This window comes from Eleutherodactylus coqui, chromosome 12, assembly GCF_035609145.1.
Source record: "Eleutherodactylus coqui strain aEleCoq1 chromosome 12, aEleCoq1.hap1, whole genome shotgun sequence".
Lineage (NCBI taxonomy): Eukaryota > Metazoa > Chordata > Amphibia > Anura > Eleutherodactylidae > Eleutherodactylus > Eleutherodactylus coqui.
In genome coordinates, this window is record NC_089848.1 from 49,753,450 (window position 1) to 49,777,592 (window position 24,143).

At 42.4% G+C, this 24,143-nt stretch overlaps 1 protein-coding gene across 4 annotated transcripts in view; it reads left to right on the forward strand.

The window, feature by feature from the left end:
- The window catches only part of NEK10 (NIMA related kinase 10), a 202,440-nt gene that overhangs the window by 10,725 nt on the left and 167,572 nt on the right, over positions 1-24,143 (forward strand). For all 4 annotated transcript variants that reach the window (XM_066584730.1, XM_066584731.1, XM_066584733.1 and 1 more), the window contains exons 2-3: positions 8,244-8,356; positions 17,943-18,003. In XM_066584730.1, the coding sequence (XP_066440827.1) occupies positions 8,283-8,356; positions 17,943-18,003 (135 nt within the window). In that variant the 5' untranslated portion in view covers positions 8,244-8,282. The remainder of the gene's footprint in view (positions 1-8,243; positions 8,357-17,942; positions 18,004-24,143) is intronic.

Consider the following 24,143-nt stretch of genomic DNA (forward strand, 5'->3'; position numbering starts at 1 on the left):
ATGGCTTCACGTTCTGTCAGTTGCAGAATTCACAGTGATTCATGGCGGCACATGTGCGGAGTGTAAAGGTATACGACTAATTAGCTGACTTAGTTTGCGTCAAAAATTGCACCGTCTTTTTTTTTGCGCACATATCTCAATTGGACCATGCTTAATTTTATGAAGCCACGCCTCCTAGTAGGTCTAGTCTGTAAAAATTGTCAGAAAGTGCCTAAGAGCACATGATAAATGTGTCATAAACCGTGTAAGACCGTTATCTGGCTCAGTTTGCACTAGAAAATGGTGCACTTCTGAAACACATCCATAATTAACATCTGTATTACGGCCGTGTTTCCATGCACTCATCTGAAACTGGCCATAGTCTTTGTTTCGGTTTTAGTATTTGTTTCGGTTTCGGTTTTAGTATTTTTTTCTGGCATTTTTCCATGGACTTCTCTATCGGAGAAAAAAAAACAAAGAAAAAAAACTCAAGTATGCTGACCAAAATTCATACTTTTACATATTATGCTGGATATTATTATATTTTTTTAAGCAAAACTGTAAAAGAGTGTAAAAAAAGAGTTATAAGGCCAGTCTCACACAAACGGGTCGGATTTCGCTTGCGAATATCCACAGCAGAAGACCTGCGGATGATTGCGCGTAAAAAGGAACGCATCAGGGAATGACATCAGAAAGTTGCCCAACACCCAGGCGACATTCCCTTGTGCAGTCATGGTGAGAGGTTCTGAGAACCTTCAGGACGGGATACTGCTTTCCAGGCTTGGCTGGTTTATACTACTTATCTTGGAAGTAGTATAAACCATGTTAAAAAAAACACTTATTCTTGTGGAGGAAGAGCCAAGAAGAGCAAGTGGAGTCTGCAGCTAGCAGTCTGGATGGTGTGTTGCTCCCCAGACTCCATCCTGCATTTGCTGCCCACAAATTCCTTCATTCTTTATACCGTTTGTTATCTGGTCTCCTAGCAACTTGCGTACAAATTTGCGTCCGTTTGCAATGCCATTGCATATCTACTGCAGACAGAACATATCCATAAAGATCAATGGAGCCCATACGCATGGAATCCGCAGTAAAACAGAGCATGCTGCAATTTTCCCACAATTCCTACTCACAAGTGGAAGCGAACCAGCGAAAATTAATGCATTTCAATGCTCACGTATCATACGCATGGACACCGCATTCAAATCCGTTCATGTGAGACCGGCCTAACTCCTTGATTTGGCTGAAAAAAAAAACGTAAACTTGAGCAGGTATATGTACATAGAGCAATGACTAAAGTTTGATAGTTATATTTGTTTTTGTTGTGGCGGATTTTCTTGTAAAAGTGGTGATAAGAAGTGCAAGTGTCAAAACCCCAAGATCAAAGTGTCACTTAGTTATGGATAGAACAGGACACGGCGACAGGTTGTCCTCAATTCCAGAGCAACTATTTCAGAAGTGACAAACGATATGGCTGTATTTTGTATGCGGCCAGTTTCATCCTTTGGATGGAGATGCTCTGAAGCTGTCAACAACCCTTCTATTAACCGGTTACTTTTGTTCGGGGCTGTAACTAGCCGTCCAAACTGGCTGCTTCTAGAGGAGAATGTCTCAGTACATACAAGACTCTTGGTCACAAGACTGCTCACATTGTGACCTGCAGACATAATGAAGACGCATTACAGCCGTCTGCACGAGGCCTAAGACACGGATAGGAAATTCAAACCAGGATTTAGAGATCTGTCGCAGAGAAGAGGCACTCCCGCCCTCCTTATATAAAACAGGGTGCAGCTTGCTTTGGACAACACACAGACCCGAACGATGCACAACAAGGAAACGGATGGGAATAGAACATGCCATGAGTTTTGGGGGGTTTTTTGTGTGCGTTTAAAAAAATGTACATGTGTAAAGTACCATAGGCTATAATGGGGTCATGCGCCAAGCCTTAAGGTGCATTTAGACTGAACTATTCATTCCAGAAATACAAGTGAATGATAATTGTTAACCCTTTCCAATCCACTGTCTGATGTCTTCCTACATTCTGATTGAAGCTTGTACAGCTCCAATGTCAGAAGACAGCCAACAGGGTATTCTTCCCGTCTATTGTCAGCCACTCTGCTGTCGGAGCCTCTCTGGCGCACACACACTGGCTTTAGCCAGCAGATGGCACCGCTGTATAACAAAAAAAAGAGAAAGCTTTTTAGGAAACCCTGAATCCAAAATTGGATTGGAAAGGGTTAAACGTAAGGCAACGACGAACGAGAATCATGCACCTCTTCTTCATCATTCAGTTTCAGCCGACATAAAAATCATCATCAGCTCGTTGGCTTTTGGTTGCGGCTAAACACTCATCGTTCAGGAATATGTAACACTGAATGACAAATTCACAATTCCCAGCGATGGTTTGCCGGCCTAAACAGGCTGCCCGAGCGTGAACAAGCTGGAAAAAAAGAGAATCGTGAGGTTCTCATTTGGGTGTAAAAGGGCCAGTATTCAGGACGGCATCGTCTACGTATTAATGTAAGTGATTTTATGACTGTGTCCGGTTTGGCAGAGGCTGTCTCTAATGGTGCATTCCCACGAACGTATATCGGCTCGGTTTTCACGCCGAGCCGATATACGTTATACTCGTGTGCAGGGGGGGGGGAATGGAAGAGCCAGGAGCAGGAACTGAGCTCCCGCCCCCTCTCTGCCTCCTCTCCGTCCCTCTGCACTATTTGCAATGGGGAGAGGCGGGGCGGGGATAATTCTCGGAACTTAGCCCTGCCCCGCCTCCTTTCATTGCAGGTAGTGCAGAAGGGCGGAGAGGAGGCATAGAGGGGGCGGGAGCTCAGTTCCTGCTCCTGGCTCTTCCATCCTCCCCCCCCCTCCTGCACACGAGGACAACATATATCGGCTCGGCGTGAAAACCAAGCCGATATACATTCGTCTGAATGCAGCCTAAGGGCCTGTTTAGATGAGTCAATTTATCACACGAATGACGCTATTGTTTGCTCGTGCAGCTTGTTCAGATTGGCAGATACATTGTTGACTCGTTCACACGAGAAATCCTTCAGTTGTTCAGTCGTTTATATTCACTGTATAAGTGACTGAGAAGGACTGAACAAGCGCTGTTTAAACTGAACCAGTCAATGATGGTTTTTATGATCGCATAAAATGAACGAGCAGCAAAAAGCGAACGATTATCGTTTGGTCGTTGGCTGTTATTTAGACTGATGAACATTGTTCACTTTCACTCATTTGAATGATATTGTTCCGTGTAAAAGCACCTTTTTGACCATTTCTGCCACACCGCTGAGTGCTAAATTATATTTCAAGTCTGATTCAGACTCCAATTACTGAAGTTCTCAGCTGTTGACTTTGTCTCATTGATCCCATGCTGATTAGTGGCTTACCATACCTCTATCCACTGTCCCTTTTACACGATCGATTGCGGGGGACGTCGCCGCTAATTCGTTTGCAGTTGTTCGCGCTCATGCAGAATGTTTGGACAGGCATCGTTGAGATTTGTTCGCTTCTCACTCAGTACTTCACATTCCTATGTGATACACGGAGCGTTTAGACGCAGCAAGTGAGCGGATCGCTGATGATTTTTATGCAGGCTGAAACTGAGCGACAAATAAAGTGTACGACGGCCCGTGTTTAGACATAACGATTATTGCACACTTTCGTTCAAGTGAATTTTGAATCATTACGTGTAAATGGGCCTTTATGTTCTCACTAACCTTATCCTGATGCTTTCATTAGACTACTTTAAATAAACACGTCCTGTAAAATCAATGGTTCCACCTTAAGTAAATAGCTGCTCAGGAGCACAGAGTGCCTATACTGTGTTGACTTTTCGTACAGATAGAAACAGCTGAAGAATTTGCTACATGCTATTTAATAGGTCACCTGCTCCTTATTAGCAACAATCTGTCATTTCTAATTAATAAAGAATGCTGGACCTATAATTTATAGCTTATTGAGAAACAAAAAACAAGGAAAGCAGACAGAACTTTATAAGATGCTAGCTGATATATCCAGCTTCACCTGAGTTAACTTGGTCCAGGTGTTTACCTGTTGTTCGCACAGAAAGTTTTATGAAGGCATGGTTACCTCTGAGGAACCGAGGAATAAAATATGTATACACATAGAGGAGCATTAGATTCTCCTCAGACTGCATATACCGATGTCCCTCTGCGAAATGCGCTACCCCTCCCATTATCCTCACTTTTTACCCTTAAAGATAATACCCCTTTTAATTCAAATTTACTCCCATACTGGAGGTTGCAGCCTTTTCTTAGCCTAAAAGACATGCTCCATCCCTGCAGTTCATGGCCACTTCCTTATGTACTTTACAGCCTATTCGTATATACACAGAGGTCAGTTAGATTCTACTCAGTATATACACAGAGAGGTGAGGTAGATTCTCCTCAGTATATGCACACAGAGGTCAGTTAGATTCTACTCAGTATATACACAGAGAGGTGAGGTAGATTCTCCTCAGTATATGCACACAGAGGTCAGTTAGATTCTACTCAGTATATACACATAGAGGTGAGGTAGATTCTCCTCAGTATATGCACATAGAGGTCAGTTAGAGTCTTCTCAGTATATACACACAGAGGTCACTTAGATTGTCCTTAGTATGTAAACATAGAGCCGAGGTAGATTCTTTTCAGTATATACACAGAGAGGTGAGGTAGATTCTCCTCAGTATATGCACATAGAGCTGAAGTAGATTCTCTTCACTATATGCACACAGAGGTCAGTTAGATTCTACTCAGTATATACACATAGAGGTGAGGTAGATTCTCCTCAGTATACAAATTACTTCCCTAGGCTTTATAGTAACATAGTATGTAAGGCCAAATGAAGACAGTGTCCATCTATTCCAGCCTGTTTATCCTCCTATGCTGTTAATCCAGAGGAAGGCAAAACCCCCAAGAGGCAGGAGCCAATTTGCCCTTTTGGGGGAAAAATTCCTTCCCGACTCCCTAATGGCAATCAGACTGCTCCCTGGATTAACCCCTAATAGTTCCCACTTGCTGTGTACCCAGATTAACAGTTAACCTAAGATTTATATCCTGTAATATCCTTCCCCTCTAGAAAGACATCAAGTCCCCTTTTAAACTCCTCTATGGATTTTGCCATCATCACCTCCTCAGGCAGAGAGTTCCACAGTCTCTCTGCTCTTACAGTAAAGAACCCTTTTGTGTGTTGGTGATGAAACCTTCTTTCTTCTAGACGTAGCGGATGTCCTCTTGTTAACGTCGCAGTCCTGGGTATGAACAGATCATGGGAGAGATCCCTGTTGTCCCCTCATGTATTTATACATAGTTATTTGATCACTGCTTAGCCGTCTTTTTTCCAGGGTGAATAATCCCAATTTTGGTAGCCTCTCTGGGTATTCCAGTCCCTTCATTCCATGTATTAGTTTAGTTGCCCTTCTTTGAACCACCTCAAGCACTGTAACATCTTTCCTGAGCACCGGTGACCAGAACTGTGCGCAGTATTACATGTGGGGCCTAACAAGTGCCTTATATAGCGGTAGAATAATGTTCTCGTCCTTCGCCCCCTATACCACTTTAATGCACCCCAAGACTTTATTAGCTTTTTCAGCAGCTGACTGGCATTGGTTACTCCGGTTTAATCTTCAATCCACTAGTACCCCCAGGTCTTTTTCCATCTCACTTTTCCCTAGCAGTACCCCATTTAGTGTATATTGGTGACATCTGTTTCTCCTGCCCATGTGCATAACCTTACATTTATCTATATTGAACTTCATTTGCCATTTTTCTGCCCAAGCCCCCAGCTTATCCAGGTCCGTTTGTAGCCGTACATTGTCTTTCGTTGCATTGATTATATTGTATAATTTCGTGTAATCTTCAAATATTGATATTTTGCTGTGCAGCCCCTCTATCAGGTCGTTGATAAATATATTGAACAGAATGGGGCCCAATACTGAACCCTGTGGCACCCCACTAGCAGCTGTGGCCCAATCAGAGTATGAACCGTTTATTACCACCCTCTGCTTTCTATCATTGAGCCAATTCTTTACCCATGTACACATGTTTTCACCCAATCCGAGCTGCCTCATTTTGTATATCAACCTATTATGGGGCACGGTGTCAAATGCTTTAGAGAAGTCCAGATATGCGAGATCAATAGACTCTCCCAGGTCCAGCCTAGAGCTTACTTCATCGTAGAAGCTGATCAGATTGGTTGGATATGATCGACCCTTCATGAATCCATGCTGGTGAGAAGTTAATCTGTTGTTCTCCTTGAGGTATTCTTCGATGGCGTCTCTCAGAAAACCCTCAAATATTTTTCCAGTTACTGAAGTGAGACTTACCGGCCTATAGTTACCAGGCTCACTTTTGGACCCCTTTTTGTAAATTGGAACCACGTTGGCAATGCGCCAATCCAATGGTACAACCCCTGTCTTGATAGTATCCATAAATATTAGATATAGCGGCATAGATATAAAATCACTTAGTTCCCTTAGTACCCTTGGGTGTATTCCATCTGGGCCCGGTGATTTATCGATTTTAATCTTCTTTAACCAGTTCCGCACTTCCTCCTGTGTTAGGTATGAGATATTTTGGGAGGGGTTCATTTTATTCCCCTGCATCTCATGTGGCATTTCCTTTTCATTCGTGAATACGCTTGAAAAGAAACTATTTAATAGGTTTGCCTTCCTTCCATCATCTTCAATGATTTCCCCTGCATTATTTGTTAAAGGGCCAGTGCTCTCCCTGCAAATCCTTTTGCTGTTAATATAGTTAAAAAATTGTTTCGGGTTGTTTTTGCTCTTTTTGGCGATCAGTCTTTCAGCCTCCTCCTTAGCAATTTTGATCTTATCTTTGCATATTTTGTTTTTTTCCCTGTACGATTTTAGCACTTCTTTGCTGCCTTCTTGCTTTAGTAGTTTAAACGCTTTCTTTTTTTCGTTTATTGCCCCTCTTACTGTCTTGTCGAGCCACAATGGTTTCCTTTTACTTGAAGTTCTTTTATTTTTAAAGGGTATGAACTGCTCATATGAGGTGATTAGGATCCTTTTAAACTTTTCCCATTTGTCGTCTGTACTGATATTTTTGAGGACATTGTCCCAATTAATGTTACCGATAGTAGTTCTCAGCTAATCAGATTTTGCTTTACTAAAGTTTAGTTTATTTGTCGCTCCCTAATAAGGCTTCTTATTAAATGACAGCTGGAAGTTAATTATATTGTGGTCACTGTTCCCCAAGTGCCCCTCAACCTGTACCCCCATTATTCGGTCCGGTCTGTTAGTTAGTACTAAGTCCAGAGTGGCCCTCCCTCTAGTTGGATCCTGCACAAGTAAGATAACTACCGTATCCAACTTGGGGTACTTGACCGAATAATGGGGGTACAGGTTTAGGGGCACTTGGGGAACAGTGACCACAATATAATCAACTTCCAGCTGTCATTCAATAAGAAAAAGAACTATGTCATGTATCGTGGATTTTCACAGTTTTTCATGCTTTGAATTGAATATTGAAGTTGTGACCCCTTTATTTTTCCTATTAGGACGTAAAGAATGGTTGTGGCAAATTTCACGTTTGTTCGTTATTAATTACATTACATATGGAGTCACTTACTTTCACACTTAGAATTTATTAATTAAGTGCAACCTTTTTACTTTTCCTATTTACGATTTAAAGAATGCTCGTGCTAGATTTCACATTAGTGCAGTACAGATATGTTTTATTATTTACATTACATAGGGATGCCAATACTTTTGCACTTAGTATTGAATGATCAGGTTGTTGCCCCTTTTCTTTTCCTATTTAGGAACTAAAGAATGGTCATGCCAAATTTCAAACTTGTACGACACTGGCAAATTAGAGAATTAGATTAGGTGCATTACATAAGGGTGCACTTACTTTTGCAATTAGCATTGAATAATTGAGTTGTGACCCCTTTACTTTGCCTATGTAGGACTTAAAGAACGGTAGTGCCAAATTTCACCCTTGTACGACACTAGGAAGTTACATAACATAGAGGGTCACTTACTTTTGCCCTTTAACATTGAATAATGAAGTTGCGGACCCTTTACTTTTCTTATTTGGGACCTAAAGAATGCTCCTGCCAAATTACAAGTTTGTACGACATCAGGAAGTTAGAGAATTAGTTGTGAGTCAGTCAGTCAGTGAATGAAGGCATTTACCTTTACCTTTACATGTATATATAGATATGTAGTCAGTGAATGGGCTCAAATATTTCTTGCTAATCATTTTGCACAATCTTCTTCATGTTTTCAGGAATAGAAAATTCAGCTCTATGAACTGAGTTCATTTATAATGCCGGATCAGGATGAGAAAGGGAAAAAAACGGAAAAAGTATCTGAAAAGAAAAGTCAAGGAGCAGCCTCAAGGTCTGTCATTTTTATTGTTAAATGTATTATTAAGGGGGTTTTGCTGCCTGTGGTTCGGGCAGCCTGAACCTGATGATAGAATCCCTTTAAATGTTCCACGCTAGTTGTCACATAATATTATATTACCAAAAGTATCTGCAAGCCACCCAGCAATTTATAACTTCATTATAAAATATGCAGATGACTAAAATCCAAAATACAGGAGGACATGCCAGTCTGGGTAAAACCCGGGTCCCGCTACGAGCAACAAACGTATTAAGAGGCGAAACCTATGCTAGCTAGGAACTGGAGTAGGTTTTTGCTATAATTTATGCCAGTTTTGGGTGGAGCTTATAGTAAATGTGATGGGCCACGTCTGGTCACTCCTCCTGAAGTCAGGCTCGGGCCCATTTTTTGAGAAAGTGGTGGGGTGCGGTGTGAATCACCATAAAGTCACAGTTTTGGCTCATGCGCCAGAATTCTGGTGTCCAGAATGTATCTTACTGGAAGCACAGCCAGGGGTGTGCATAGCCTTTCTGCTGGCTGACGCGGGCAGCAAAGTAGACCACTCTTTACCCCCTCAAAAACATTATTACTATACGAGGGGGTACCCAAAGGAAACAGGAATTCATGTATTAAAAAAATCTATTTATTTGTACATTTTGAAGCTACAGTCTCATCCAGCACTCTCCATTTGAAGCAATATATTTGTCCAACTGTTTTTTCAACTGCTCAAAGCATTTTTTAAGCTCATCATTATTGATGTCTTTTAGTACTTGTACTTCTCCACCCTCAGTAAAACGTTTTGCTTTGAGGTCTCCTATAACCTGAGAAAATAAAAAAAAAGTCACAGGGAGCGAGATCGGGTGAATACGGAGGGTGAGACAAGGGCGCCATGCAGTTTTTCTTCAACATTTGATTACCTCTCAGTGCTGCGTGGGCGGGTACATTGTCATGTTGGGAGAACCAATCACCTGTTTGCAACAAAGCGGGACGTTTTCTCCGTACATTGTGAAGCAACCTTTTCAAAACTTTCAAATAAAAGCTTTGGTTGACTGTTTGACCTGGTGTTACCAATTCTGCGTGGAAAATGAATTTACAAAAAAATCCCAGCACTTCTAATGCATAAGTGGATTATAATTGATAGCATGAAAAGCATCTACATGGGTGAGGAGTTCACCAACACCGGCGAGCCCCTTCTAATATCCATGTTCGCTTTGAAAATATCACAAAGTTGTCCAGGCAGAGGTGTGAAGTTGTTCGGACATTCTTCCATACTCCCCCTGAAACCAGTTTTGAAAAATCAACCATCCACCAAAACACGTGTATTAGACCAAACCGAAATGACACAGTTCTACAAACTTCTCCTCCACCTCACCCCTAGGAAAAGACCAAGCGTAGAAGGAGGGGCAAACAAACTGGGAAACGTTATAAAAAGAAAAGGCCAAACTAAGCAACCCCCTGGAATAATAACAAATGAGGGCGCTATTAAACACGGTATGTTTAGTCTATCTAAGCATATCCGGAATAGAAAAGAGGTGGACTAGGGAAGAGCTGTGGTAATTAAGGACAGTGATTATTATGATTTGGAAGCTCGAAGAATTTTGGGGGGTAAAGAGTATTATAAATGAATGGGAATCCAACTCTAGACATCAAGAAGTCACTTTTTGATTTTATTTTGGATGTTTAACTAAAACTGAAAATGATTTTATTTGTGTTAATACTCCTAAAACCCCTTAAATTAAAATTCATAAGTCCTAGGCCGCCCCATTATAGCAAGGATGGGCTCAATTACAAGTAATTTATCAGAATACGTAGATCACCAATTAAAACGTTTTGTCATATATCTACCCGCCTATATAAAGGATACTGCACATCTCCTTGGTATGAGCAAGTGCATCCCATAGAAGGATTCTTATATCTGGGCCTCCCTAGATGTCAAATCACTGTATACTAATATTCCCCATGGTAAGGCACTCCTGGCAGTCAAGCAATTCTTAGACCAGGGCACTTGGATGCCTACCAACCAAAGAACCTTTATTCTAGACGTCAACCCTTCTTTTTAAACTAATAATTATTTTACCTGCAACAATAACTATTATTTACAGACCAAAGGGACCGTAATGGGGACAAAATTTGCACCCAGTTATGCAAAGCTTCATATGGGCACTTTTGAAGAAAAGAATATCAATCCATAAATAAAATGATGACATTTAAATCGTATGGGGCGGCCCAGAATCAGACCTTCAGAAAATTAACACTAATCTTAATACAAACACTTGGGGTTTGGAGTTTTTAGGCAATATCAATGTTAGCCATTTTTGAACCTACAACTATATGGATCCAGATATGCACAAAATTTTTTTTAAAGCTGTTGACGCAATCAGATATTTTGATTTTTCAAGCTGGCATGCAAACAAATGGAGATTAAATATCCCTAATGGGAGAATCAGGAGAAATTGCACCACTGACTTAGATTTTACCCAACAATCCAACATTCTTAAAAAACTTTTTAAAGAAAAAGGATACCCAATGGAGTTAGTAGATTCAGCCTTTTTGAGAGCTTGAACACAAGACCAACCAGTGGGCCTGCGGAGGTCTGTGATAATTGGGGACCATGGTTCCAGGACACTGTTTGTGACTCGTTTTAACACCCAACACTCCCACTTGAAAACCATTATAACATTGGGGAATATTAACTCTGGGGACCCTCTCCCTACAGATAACCTTTCCAATCCCCCCCAAGTAGTTTTCAGAAACATACTAGCCATTTCCCGTCTTTACCAACGCAAGATCCAATCACAAGTTCAAACACAATCCAACTTTTATAAAAAAATGAAAATAGACACCATATCATAAGGGATTTCCTCAACTGTGGTTCAATTATATCCTCTATTTACCTTAATGGTCTTGTGGTCTAAAGTCTGGACTATAAATGCTCTCGGAACCAGGGTGAATAAATATCACTACAACATCACAAATGGCTTCCTGAATTACAGCGTTTCCTGACATTTTTCAAGCCGCCACAAAAAAGACACTTAACTCCACTATAGTAAATTTTCCAAACTTCATTCAAAAGAGATGTTTTGGATCTTCCGCTTGACCCCTAAGGGCTTAAATGAGATACTTGAATATGTATCATCCTCTTTCACATAGTTCTCCTGTTTTCTCAGTCCCTCGCTATGTGCTCCTTTTTTATAACATATATTCATATTTTCCACATTTTTATGTAACCTTTTTTAGTATATATTTTTTTATTTTAATGTAGCATTTATAGTTATATCTTCATATTCCATAGTTTTTAAATCCTATCTTCTTTTCACATTTATTCCACCTTGATTTCACCTTATATTTATTGACCTCCAAAACTCCTTTTTAGTTTTCTTTTACGTTTTATTATGAGCTGTATTATGTTTTATTATATATCTTATCCTGTGACAATACATTTTTATGTTATTATGATCTTACATAACCTTTCTACAATTTACATATTTAATATATTAGTGCCTGGATATCCGTTTACCTGTCAAATACACACAATTTGTTTTTGACACATATATGGATACATAAGTACATTGTCCTAGACGGGGTCAAAACAAAGTTGGGAGGGCAAAATTACGAAACAGAGACTCCAACATGCAAATGATCGAACTGAAAGCAGCAGTCCTAAACAGAACCGCGTGGAGAGGGCCGATCCATAAAGTGTCCGAGAGTTGGCCCGACTATACAGATAAAGATACCGGTAGATGGATTTAAATGTAACATCTTACTGTATCCACTGATACATCATGGCTAAGAATTGGGGCCTGTGCACTAAATCTTTTAGTCAAATCATCACAATTACGGTCATTTCCGGTCTGGTGGAGCTTGCACACAAACTTGCAGACGGTTGCAATATGTCACTTCCAGTGTGCAGCGTACTTGCGAGCGCTTCTGGTGGCCATGTTTGTCCAGTGGCATGTTGTGGCTCGCGCAAGCCCACCAACGCACGAATTTCTGGTTGCGTGAGTTTGTGTACACACGCACATCCGGTCACTCACTATATTTACCTATACCCACTCCACTATGTATCGTGCTTTAAAAAGGAGGCCAATCCATTTGTACGTCCTCCGAAACGCGTTGTACTTTCCTGTGCTGTTTATAACTTGTCTTTTGAAAAACTCGGATCAGTTCTTATCCGTTAAGCATCTGCCTGGACAACTTTGTAATATTTTTAAAGCGAACATGGGTATTTGAGGGGGGTCACCAGTGTTTGCGAACTCCTCACCCAAGTGCCTTTCATACTTTCAATTATAATCCACTTTATGCACTTGGAGCGCTGGGGCTTTTTTGTAAATTTGTTTTCCTGTCTTTGTGACGAAGATACTGGCACGCCCTAGGCTCTCCTTTCATGCTCTCCCTCCCCATCCTTATGGATACCAACAGAGATTAGGTGGTAAAGTGGACCATTGCAACATTATTTTGAAGGTGAACCAGGACTAGCAGTGGGTTGGCCTGTCGAATGACGGGTAGTCCGCAGCAGGTGAGTCCTGTTTTACCGTTTTTCCACAACTTACATATGTCTGCACCAACTTTTATCTCCATTTCTGGGGCGCTGTCCTAACTCATTTTCTCTTTTCCTACAAATTCTGAGTGGACTATCCCTCTTCGATCAAAGAAACAAATAAACGTTGTTCGTATGAATCGGCCATCACAAAATAGGCGAAAAACTGGACAACTTGTTGGAACAAAGATCACTGGTGCCGAATACACCCTTCCCCAACAATGTCAGCTGGCTTACTGCCTCAGAAGGGTTCTATAGACATTCACCTAGCAACAGGAGATTTTACTAGTAATCCTCGCCCATCAGAAGAAGATTCTTTTGGGTGCCCCCTCGTATATGTATACACATGGGCAGGAGTTGTTCATTCCAAATTTCGGCTCAACCTGGAGCATTATTCTTTTCCTCCTTCCAGCTTCTCACGAAGGCTTTGTGCACAATGAAGTAACGCCCCATTTAGACAGGATGACAGTTGCCTAAACGACCGTATGAACGCTGACGTCACCACTAGGTTGTTAGCGCTAGTACAGAGCCCTTAGACAGGCAGTTCACTGCTGGCTTCTCACTCCACAGGGAGCGTTTATACTCAACGAGAAGTCAGCGATCCAGCGATTGTTTTCATGCTGGTTGAAAGTGAACGACCAGCGAACTGCAGATGAATAATAGATGATGGCCGTGCATTTAGATGCTATGGTTATTGCACAAATTTGTTTTTTTGAATGAATTGTGTGCGATAAACGACCCGTGGAAATGGCCCTTAAGGACTCAGGGTGGCTCTGAGCTCCCAGGACATTGCAAAGGAAAGCTTGTTAGTCTATATTTTTACTATCCAGTGTGGCTTGGTATGTGGGGCGCAGACTTAAAGATCTGCTGCTGCCTGCTAAAATTATTGCCCAGTAGTTCAAAAAAACTGCAGCAAATTGTTCTGAAATGCAAAAAAGAATCCCCCCCCTGCTGTGCGGTGATGGCGGTAAGAACAGTATGTGACCGCTGAGGTCAGTAATCGGCTGCAGTAGTCACGTGCCATTACAGCACAGCAGCCTATCAGCTAAAACCAGCGGTCAGTCACTGAAGCATCTGCCCTGGATCGGAGGGAAGCTGAGGAGGGGAGGGCGATTTTATTTCGGTTTTTTTTCTTTATCCTAGGACGTTCCTTGCTTTTTTGTAAGTATTCGGCAATCTCTGCAAGGGTGGATTCAGACAAGCGTCTATTAGAACCATTGGTTCCCTATAGTGTGTTCACATGTCCGTGTTTTACAGGTGTGCAAACGCACATACCTGTAAAAGATAGGACATGCGTGCACCATAGGTTCGTGCTGCGTGTAAATATTCCCTGCGGGAAGTCCCCTTGTCACTGAACACTGTGACAGCACAGTCACAGTGTTCAGTGACAAAGGAACTCCCTGTGGGTGGTAAAGAATCCCCTGCCACAGCTGTCACAGCTGTAACAGCTGTGGCAGAGGATCGCAATGTCCTCCCATTGCTTTCAATGGGACTGGCGCTTCTGCTGTCCCATTGAAAGCAATGGGCTGCCGGCAAGCCCTGGAGGGATTTTCGGGGAAGGGCTTTAAATATAAGCCCTTCCCTAAAAACCATCCCTAGAATGTGTTAAAAATAAAAAAATATATATACTCACCTCTCCTCAGCTGCCGGGGCTCATGCACGTCCAGCCGGTCTTCTCCCTGCACTGCTCTGACTCTGTTTCAGTAGGTGCGGATTTAAAATCCCTGCCTGCTGAAAGGGCTGTATCTAATTGGCTAAGCGCTCAGCCAATCATGGGCAGCCCTCAGCTATTCATTAAATGACAGCTGAGTGCAGCCTGTGATTGGTCACAGCACTTAGCCAATCACAGGCAGCACTTGGCCAGCTGTCACAGCTGTGGCAGGGGATTCTTTACTTCCCTCGGGGAGTCCCCTTGTCACTGATCACTTTGACAGTGCTGTCACAGCATTCAGTGACAAGGGGACTTCCCGTGGAGAATATTTACACTTCAGCGGCGGAGAGGTGAGGATAGATAGATAGATAGATTTTTTTTTATTTATGCACAAACCACAGGTAATTTTTAGTGAAGGGCTTATATTTAAAGCCCTTCCCTGAAAAATCACTGCAGGGGTTGCTGGCATCCTATTGCGTTCAATGGGGCCGCCGACAGCAGCCGCAGCCCGATTGACAGCAATGCTGCACAGACCTGCATTCACTCGTGTTTGTGCACATACAGTGGGGAAAAAAAGTATTTAGTCAGATACCAATTGTACAAGTTCTCCCACTTAAAAAGATGAAAGAGGCCTGTAATTGACATCATAGGTAGACCTCAACTATGAGAGACAACATGAGAAAACACATCCAGAAAATCACATTGTCTGATTTTTAACGAATTTATTTGCAAATTATGGTGGAAAATAAGTACCGTATATACCGGCGTATAAGGCGACGGGGCGTATAAGACGACCCCCCAACTGTCACCTTATACGCCGGTATTCAGTGGAGAAAAAAAAAAAATTTTATTACTCACCTCCCACGGCGTTCTGTCGCGCTCCGGCAGGATGTCGCTCGCTCCGGCAGGCTGTCGCTCGCTCCTCGTCCCCGGCGCAGCATAGCTTTCTGAATGTGGGGCTTGAAATCCCCGCTTCCAGAAAGCTAATACACACGCCGGCAGCCATGACATCATTGAATGGCTGTGATTGGCTAAAGCACACGTGGCTTCAGCCAATCACACTATTCAATGACATCATTGAATGGGTGTGATTGCTAACACGTGCGCCTTCAGCCAATCACAGCCATTCAATGATGTCATTGAATAGTGTGATTGGCTGAAGCCACGTGTGCTTTAGCCAATCACAGCCATTCAATGCTGTCATGGCTGCCGGCGTGTGTATTAGCTTTCTGGAAGCGGGGATTTCAAGCCCCGCATTCAGAAAGCTATGCTGCGGCGGGGACGAGGAGCGAGCGACAGCCTGCCGGAGCGAGCGACATCCTGCCGGAGCGCGACAGAACGCCGTGGGAGGTGAGTAATAAATTTTTTTTTTTTTACACTTTTTTTTTTTTTGTATTACCGGCGCATAAGACGACCCCCGACTGCAGAGCAGATTTTTCGGGGTTCAAAAGTCGTCTTATACGCCGGTATATACGGTATTTGGTCACCTACAAATGAGCAAGATTTCTGGGTCTCACAGACCTATAACTTCTTCTTTAAGAGGCTCCTCTGTCCTCCACTCATAACTTGTAGTAATGGCACCTGTTTGAACTTGTTATCAGTATAAAAGACACCTGTCCACAACCTCAAGCAGTCACACTCCAAACTCCACTATGGTGAAGACCAAAGAGCTGGCGAAGGACACCAGAAACACAATTGTAGCCCTGCACCAGACTGGGAAGACTGAATCTGCAATAGGCAAGTAGCTTGATGTGAAGAAATCGACTGTGGGAGCAATAATTAGAAAATGGAAGAGATACAAGACCACTGATAATCTCCCTCGATCTGGGGCTCCACACAAGAACTCACCCCGTGGGGTCAAAATGATCACAAGAACGGTGAGCAAAAATCCCAGAACCACACGGGGGAACATAGTGAATGACCTGCAGAGACCTGGGATCAACGTAACAAAGGCTACCATCAGTATCACACTACTCCACCAGTGACTCAGATCCTGCAGTGCCAGACGTGTCCCCCTGCTTAAGCCAGTACATGTCCAGGGCCGACTGAAGTTTGCTAGAAAGCATTTGGATGATCCAGAAGAGTATTGGGAGAATGTCATGTGGTCAGATGAAACCAAAGTAGAACTGTTTGGCAGAAACACAACTCGTCGTGTTTGGAGGAGAAAGAATGCTGAGTTGCATCCAAAGAACACCATACCTACTGCGAAGTATGGGGGTGGCAACATCATGCTTTGGGGCTGCTTCTCTGCAAAGGGACCAGGACGACTGATCCGTATACATGAAAAAATGAATGGGGCCATGTATCGTGAGCTTTTTAGTGCAAACCTCCCATCAGCAAGGGCACTGAAGATGAAACATGGCTGGGTCTTTCAGCATGACAATGATCCCAAGCTCACCGCCAGGGCAACGAAGGAGTGGCTTCGTAAGAAGCATTTCAAGGTCCTGGAGTGGCCTAGCCAGTCTCCAGATCTCAACCCTATAGAAAACCTTTGGAGGGAGTTGAAAGTCTGTGTTGCCCAGCCCCAAACATCACTGCTCTTGAGGAGATCTGCATGCAGGAATGGGCCAACATACCAGCAACAGCGTGTGCCAACCTTGTGAGGACTTACAGAAAACGTTAGACCTCTGTCATTGCCAATAAAGGATTTATAACAAAGTATTGAGATGAACTTTTGTTATTGACCAAATACTTATTTTCCACCATAATTTGCAAATAAATTTGTTAAAAATCAGACGATGTGATTTTCTGGATGTGTTTTCTCATGTTGTCTCTCATAGTTGAGGTCCACCTATGATGTCAATTACAGGCCTCTCTCATCTTTGTAAGTGGGAGAACTTGTACAATTGGGATCTGACTAAATACTTTTTTTCCCCACTGTATGTAGGTGCGTGGTTTTGTGTGCACCTATGTAAGGCACATGCACACGCTCGTGTGAATGCACCCTAAAGCTGCGGGGCGGATTTTGGTTTCAATCTATATCAAAATCCGCAGTTTTTAAGAATATTCAGGACAAAAATATCGCGCTGCTAACGTGCGGATTTTCATGCAAAATTGAAGAATTCTACCAGCAATTCTGCATCAAAATCCACAGTTAGCAGTGCGGAATTCTAGGACAGCATATTTCACAACACTGTTGCGGTATATTCCGTCCTGTGTGAAAACACCTTTAGACCGTTTTAATAAATGAGCCCCACCTTCTCTTGAAATGCAAATTGCCCGGCAACAGGTGCTGCCCCCCTGAGGAGCAATACAGCCCTGGCAGTACACAAGACCAGAGTCCTCAATATACACTACGGTCCTGAAAACTGGTTCCGTTCTACACAAGTTACAAGCTGAATTAAGTTGTGCGCTTTCAGTGAAACTCCCTGCAGTGTTTATAACATATCTCGGCTTCTGTTCTTTATTTGTAGGAAATGTTCTGATGTCAAAAGACTTTGGTCTCTCTTAAATGTGCAAGCAAGCAAACAGCAGGTAAATGTATTTAATGTGAAGCGAAGTATGATGCTGTTTTTCAAATCTCATTCTGTAATACTAACTTCAATTCTCTATGAAATAGCAATTCTACACCCTCTCTTCTCTGAGTTTTGCACGGTGACGTTCCTCTGTTATTGCTACTGGAAATGTATGAATGAGTTTTGAGAGTTGGGTGTTGTTGTTTCTTCACACTGGAACATGTCCCTATACACTGTGATACAGTTTAATTAGGGATTACAATGTCCCTCTGTGTAGTGACAAACTATTGGTAAGGAAAATGCAAAAACGCAGTTGTCAATTTAGTCATACATTGCCAGGAAGAATAACAGAGGAACGGCACAGTGCAGAGCTGTGAGAAAAGAGGCTTCAGCATTGTTCTTTTATGGGGAAATACAGATGTTTCCTAAAACAAGCATGACATGAGAGTCGACCACTCCGCTGTAATAAATGTAGTATGTAAATGTAAAACGTGCACTGAATGGCCGCTTTATTAGAGACCCCCATCTAGTAGTGTGTTGGACATTGTTTGGCCTTCAGAACTGCAGTAGGTGTTGACATTTTTCTGCTGGAATATCGGCTCATACGGACAAGAAGCTTCTTGGAGTTGCTGCAAATTACATGGAAGTACTGACATGCTCTGAAAAACAATCCTTCCTGTCCGCTATTCCATTTCATGATATATGCGCCAAATTCTGACCTCCTACCGGCGCAGCAAAAATCTGGATTTATCTCATTAGGCGATATTTGTCTACTGCTCCGTGATCTGGTTCTTGCACTCTTCTGGCCGCTGGAGTTTTGCCTTTTCAGTGTTTCTTGGGCCGAATTTTCATAGACGTATTTGTGCATGAAAAATGTGCGTGCAATATGTAGAAAATAGAACCCATTAATTTCAATTGGGCCGTTTACACGTGCGCAATTCGGTTGCACAAAAAATACACAACATGCTCTATTCTGCGCATTTGCACAGGGAAAGAATACATCTTGAACTTATTAAACTAATTGGCCATTTCAGTGGCTGAAGACCCCAAACGATTGGCAGTGAAATCCTGGCCCCCGGCTAGTATAGATGACCACAGGGTGGTGATAAATGTACAACACTGTGCAAAAGTTTTAGGCAGGTGTGGAAAAATGCTGAAAAGTAAGAAATGCTTTCAAAAATATAATTGCTAATAGTTTATTTTGTTAATTAAGAAAATGCAAAGCGAACAAACAAATTCTTCTAGGTATTTTGTAGGATTATAGTCAGGTATATGATTAACTGGCTATACCAAAGTAGTCAGACATGGAAACTTAGGGGCAGATTTATGAAACTGTCTAAAAGAAAAGCTGCCTTTTTTCCAATAGCAACCAATCACAGAGAAGCTACTGCTAGCGGTAACTGAGACAGTTTCCTTTAAGACATTTTCCTAAATTTCCCCCTAAAGCCCAATTTACACGGGACGATCTGTCAGACAAATGATGCCCGATGGCGCCTCCCAGTAAAGCGCGCTGCTGTGTTGTTACACAGGATCAAGTATCGCTGGTATGGCTCACAGCGTGGCCATCATGGAGGCGGCACAACTGGCGAGCGTTCTCCCCCCGCTTGCCTCCATTCACTGTTGTCAGTCGTTCAGTCGCTGCATGCATTTACACAGGACGACTATCATTCAAATTCCTGTCGCATCCGCCGGTACATTGCACATTTCACAGCCCGACATCGCTATCGGCCGTGTGTAGGTAGCCTTAGTGCCGCAGATGAAAGACACCATGAAAGACACAGATGAAAGACACCATGCTTATTTCCTTTTGAAATCAGGTGTCCAGCAGTGCTATCAGCTCAGAATTGGCAGAAACTAGCGGGACCCCGGTACACCCATCTACTTCAGAGGAGTCTGGCCAGAAGTGGTCTTCATGGAAGCATTGCAGCCAAAAAAGCAATTTCTTTTACGTAGGAACAAGGCCAAACAGCGACTCGCATACTTTGTACATATCATGCAAGCCATTGCTCTGGAAACAACACTGATGTTCGGCACAGTTAGTGGGTCAAAGAACACGCTGGCTGGACGCAATCAAGGCGGATACAAACACACACATGGAAGAACTGAAAGAAGCAGTCAAGGATAGCAAAGCATATGGTGAACGATGATTCATAAAGTGACCGAAAGGTGGGCTCGACTGAATGGATAATCATTAACATCAATGGTGTGCTCAATGCTGAGAAATACAGGCTGATGCTTATCCATCATGCACTAATAACAGGGAGGCGTTTGATTGGCTCCAAATTCATTCTGTAGCAGAACAACAAACCCAAACCTACAGCCAGTATCATGAAGAACTATTTTCAGTGTAAAGAAGAACAAGAAGTCCTGGAAGCGATGATATGGCCCCACAGAGAGCGAATTTTAACAGCATCGAAATTACTCAAAGAGACAGAAGGATTTGAGCGAGCTACATCTTCAATAGATCTGTGAATAGTTCTCCCTGCTAAGTTGACTATGTGCAAGTGTAACTTGAAGAATTGATGCTGTTTTGAAGGCAAAGGGTGGTCACGCCAAATAGGGGTTAACGATTGTCCATTGAGAATCTCATTTTGCAATGTTTCCCAACCTTCTTGGACATTTCTGCCCTTAAGAACATTCAGCCATTGGATTCTTCCTACCACGGGAGGTTGTGAGTTTTCCTTCAATGGAAGTCTTCAAACAAAGGCTGGACAGACATCTGTCTGGGATGATTTAGTGAATCCTGCACTGAGCAGGGGGTTGGACCCGATGACCCTGGAGGTCCCTTACAACTCTACCATAGAACGAATCTGGGATTCTTTCTGAGTCTATTAAAATCCGCCTTTCTGAAATCCAAACTTGACGTTTGAGTCTTCTCAGGTCTTCCTCCCTTGTTATCCATAAGGTCTCCTAACCCACTCTTTTTTCCTCAATCATTCCCTCCCTGTTGGTAAGAATTAGGCACAAGATAGCCGATCCCCCTGTTTTATCTTCTAACTTTTGGAAGATAAAGTTGTCAGCAAGAGCGGATAAGAATTTGTTGGATCCATTACTTTTGCCTGAAAGGGGGGAAACAAATACAAAGAGGCAAGGTAAGAAGAGGAGGAACAAGGACAACTGAGAAGGTAAAGGAAAACAAAAAGGGAGAGGGTAAAGAAGCAGCCCCTCCAATTCCGGAGATATTTTATATTTTTAATAGCAGTGCAGAAGAAAAAACTATATAAATGTGATATTATCACAATTGTACTGACCCACAGAATAAAGTTATAGCATTTTGCCACAGTGTGTACACCGTAAAAAACAAGACACCCACTACCCCAAAAGAAGGTGGAATTGCATTTTTTTTTCCATTTCACTCCACTGAGAATTTTTTAATGTTTTTCAGTACGTTATATGGTACATTACATAGTATCACTTGAGAAATACAGCTCTTTCTGCAAAAAACAAGCCCTCATACAGCTGCGTTCTTCAATAAACAAGAGTTAGGATTTTTTTAAAGTGAGAAGGAATAATTGAAAATGAAAAAAAAAAAATTGGACCTGTCCTTAGGGGGTTAAGTTGTTGGGAAGACCCTGCTGTTTGATCTGAACGCTGAGGTTTATGGTAATTCTTACCGCTGCCTTAATTAGTAGTTCTGAAACCCCAACTTTACAGGACAAGTAGATTATACAATAAATAGATTGTACACGTAAATTACACTCCGGGGACACATTAGCTAGTAAACAACTCAGCCTGCTATTATACACCGAAGACTTCACTTGTACATTGTTTACCTGCTACATTCTGGCACAATCAGCCTCGTCTACTGGAAGCTGAGAGCTAAGAAGTTCTCTTTGCTGGGCTTCTATCATTTCTTGCTGATGATAATTACTGTTATTAAAGGGGTTGCTCCACTAAATGCATCTATCGTATACACAGCATAAGTGATACATGTATGATTGTGGAGGATCTGACCACTGGGACCACAAGAATAGGGGACCATGAGACTCTCTAGTGAATAGAGTGGTGGTGCACTGCTCCATTCACTTCTGTGGGACTGATGGAGGCAGCCAAGCATTGTACTCGACTATCTCCATAGACAGCAAATGGAGTAGTGGTCATGCATACACACCACCTCCTCATTCCCTGAGGGCACTTTGTGACTACCATTGTTTAGATCCTCAGGAGTCCCAGTGGTTGGATTCTTAGCAGCCATACACTTATCATAAATGTATTTGGTTGGAAAGCCCCTTTAAAACTTAGAATTCGTAGTAGCGTTTTATTTATCAGTGACATCCACCTCTGACTCCTTTCGTTGTCAAGTTGTTTGATATCCACAGGATACACTTTTGCTGGAACTTTTTTTCTCAATCACTCCATTCTCTATATAATATAGACACGGTTGCAGGAGAAAACCCGCACACGATTGGCAGTTTTTGAAATCCTGGCCCTGGCACTTGTAGTGGCCCAGAGTTAGTGGGCCCCTCCACAATGTTCTATGTCTGTCTTGTGCCACTGTATTGTCAGCGTCTTAATTGTGAAGTGAATTTAATTTTTGTGCATTGCATGGCTGCAGGACTGCATGGGTTAATGTCTCATCCACTGCAACCAATATTTCTTTAACCCTTCCCAATCCACTTTCCTTGCCACCTGCACACTCGCCAGCTCTTATTTATTTTGGGTGGGAAAGTGCATTGTGCATTACCTGGAATTACTCAACAAAAACACATAAAAATAAGCTGTCATGATGATTTTATTAGCATTTTTTGAAAATTAAATGTGTCAATATGTATGTGTAGTATTTATATATATATATATATATATATATATATATATATATATATATATATATATATATATATATAAAATAGTGTACTTATAATCATATATTATTATATATGTGGTACTATGCAAAGGAGAACTCCGATGTTGGAGCTCTCCTCTGCATAGTGTAATATACATATTATGGTAACCTGGGGTTTAAGGGGTCACTGGGATTGCCATCTTCTCCCTTAAGATGGTTGGCACCACTTTTCAGACAGACACTGGGCAACTGAATTGCTTTAAACTCTGGTTTCTGCCAGCTTTATTGCACACAGCAAACCTACCCCAGTATCAGCAGGCTGCATATGCACTGGAACACATAACAACTTCAGGGTTCACAACCCGCAGTGCCTCTGTCACTTTGTCCAGGAAGCGCGTCTAGTGGGCATCCTCCACTGTCAGACTCATGACTCTGGACTTACAACCCGCAGTGTCCTTGTTACTTTACTCAGCAAGCGCATGCAGGGGGCTCCCTCCACTGTCAGACTCATGACTTTGGATTTACAACCCGCAGTGTCCTTGTTACTTTACTCAGCAAGAGCATCTAGGGAGCGCCCTTCACTGTCAGACTCGTGACGGACATGGTCGGGTCCGCACCGGACCACAGGCTTTGCAGCTCCTGTAGCTGTCTCAGCAGCGCCTCTCCCTGGCTTTCAGCAGGGAGCTCAATGTATTTGGAAGTTTTAACTTCTGCAGACACACCAACACAGCTGTTCTTGCCAATTATCACACATTACGCCTGATTTTACGCCCTCTGTAGGCCATCCTGTGTACTACCTTGCCACAATATGCAGAAGAGCGCTCTGATGTCAGAGCTCTGTTCAGCATTGTATTAGAAACATGTGTCAGACCTCGCCAGACATGGGTGCTATGCAAGGAAATCTAAATATCAGACGAGATCCAACACTGGATTGGAAAGGGTTAAAATAATACAAACTGCAGTGATACCAAAATAATAGAGTACGATCAAACAAAATGCTCTCACTTTACTTAGTGATTTTGACATACATTTGTAGAGTTTTATTGCTAGTTTTTTTTTAGTTAGTTTTTTCCATCCGGGGCTCTGGTACACAGTATATGCCTAACAAAAATAGCACAGCTCACTGCGCTATTTTTTTTCCAGTAAAGTGACGATAACCATGACGGAAATCAGTTGGAACCCATTACAGTCATTGAGTTCCCTCCAGTGCCGCTGGTCTCTGTCATTTGATGGATCTGGCATTACTTAATTTTTTTTGTTTCTCTGTTCTATGACGGCGCAGATGAATCAAAGGCTCTCCTGCTCTTGTTCGTCCTCTGTGACCCATCCGCAGAGCTGATCAGTATGAGAGTCTCCATTCTGGTGGACTTTGTTGC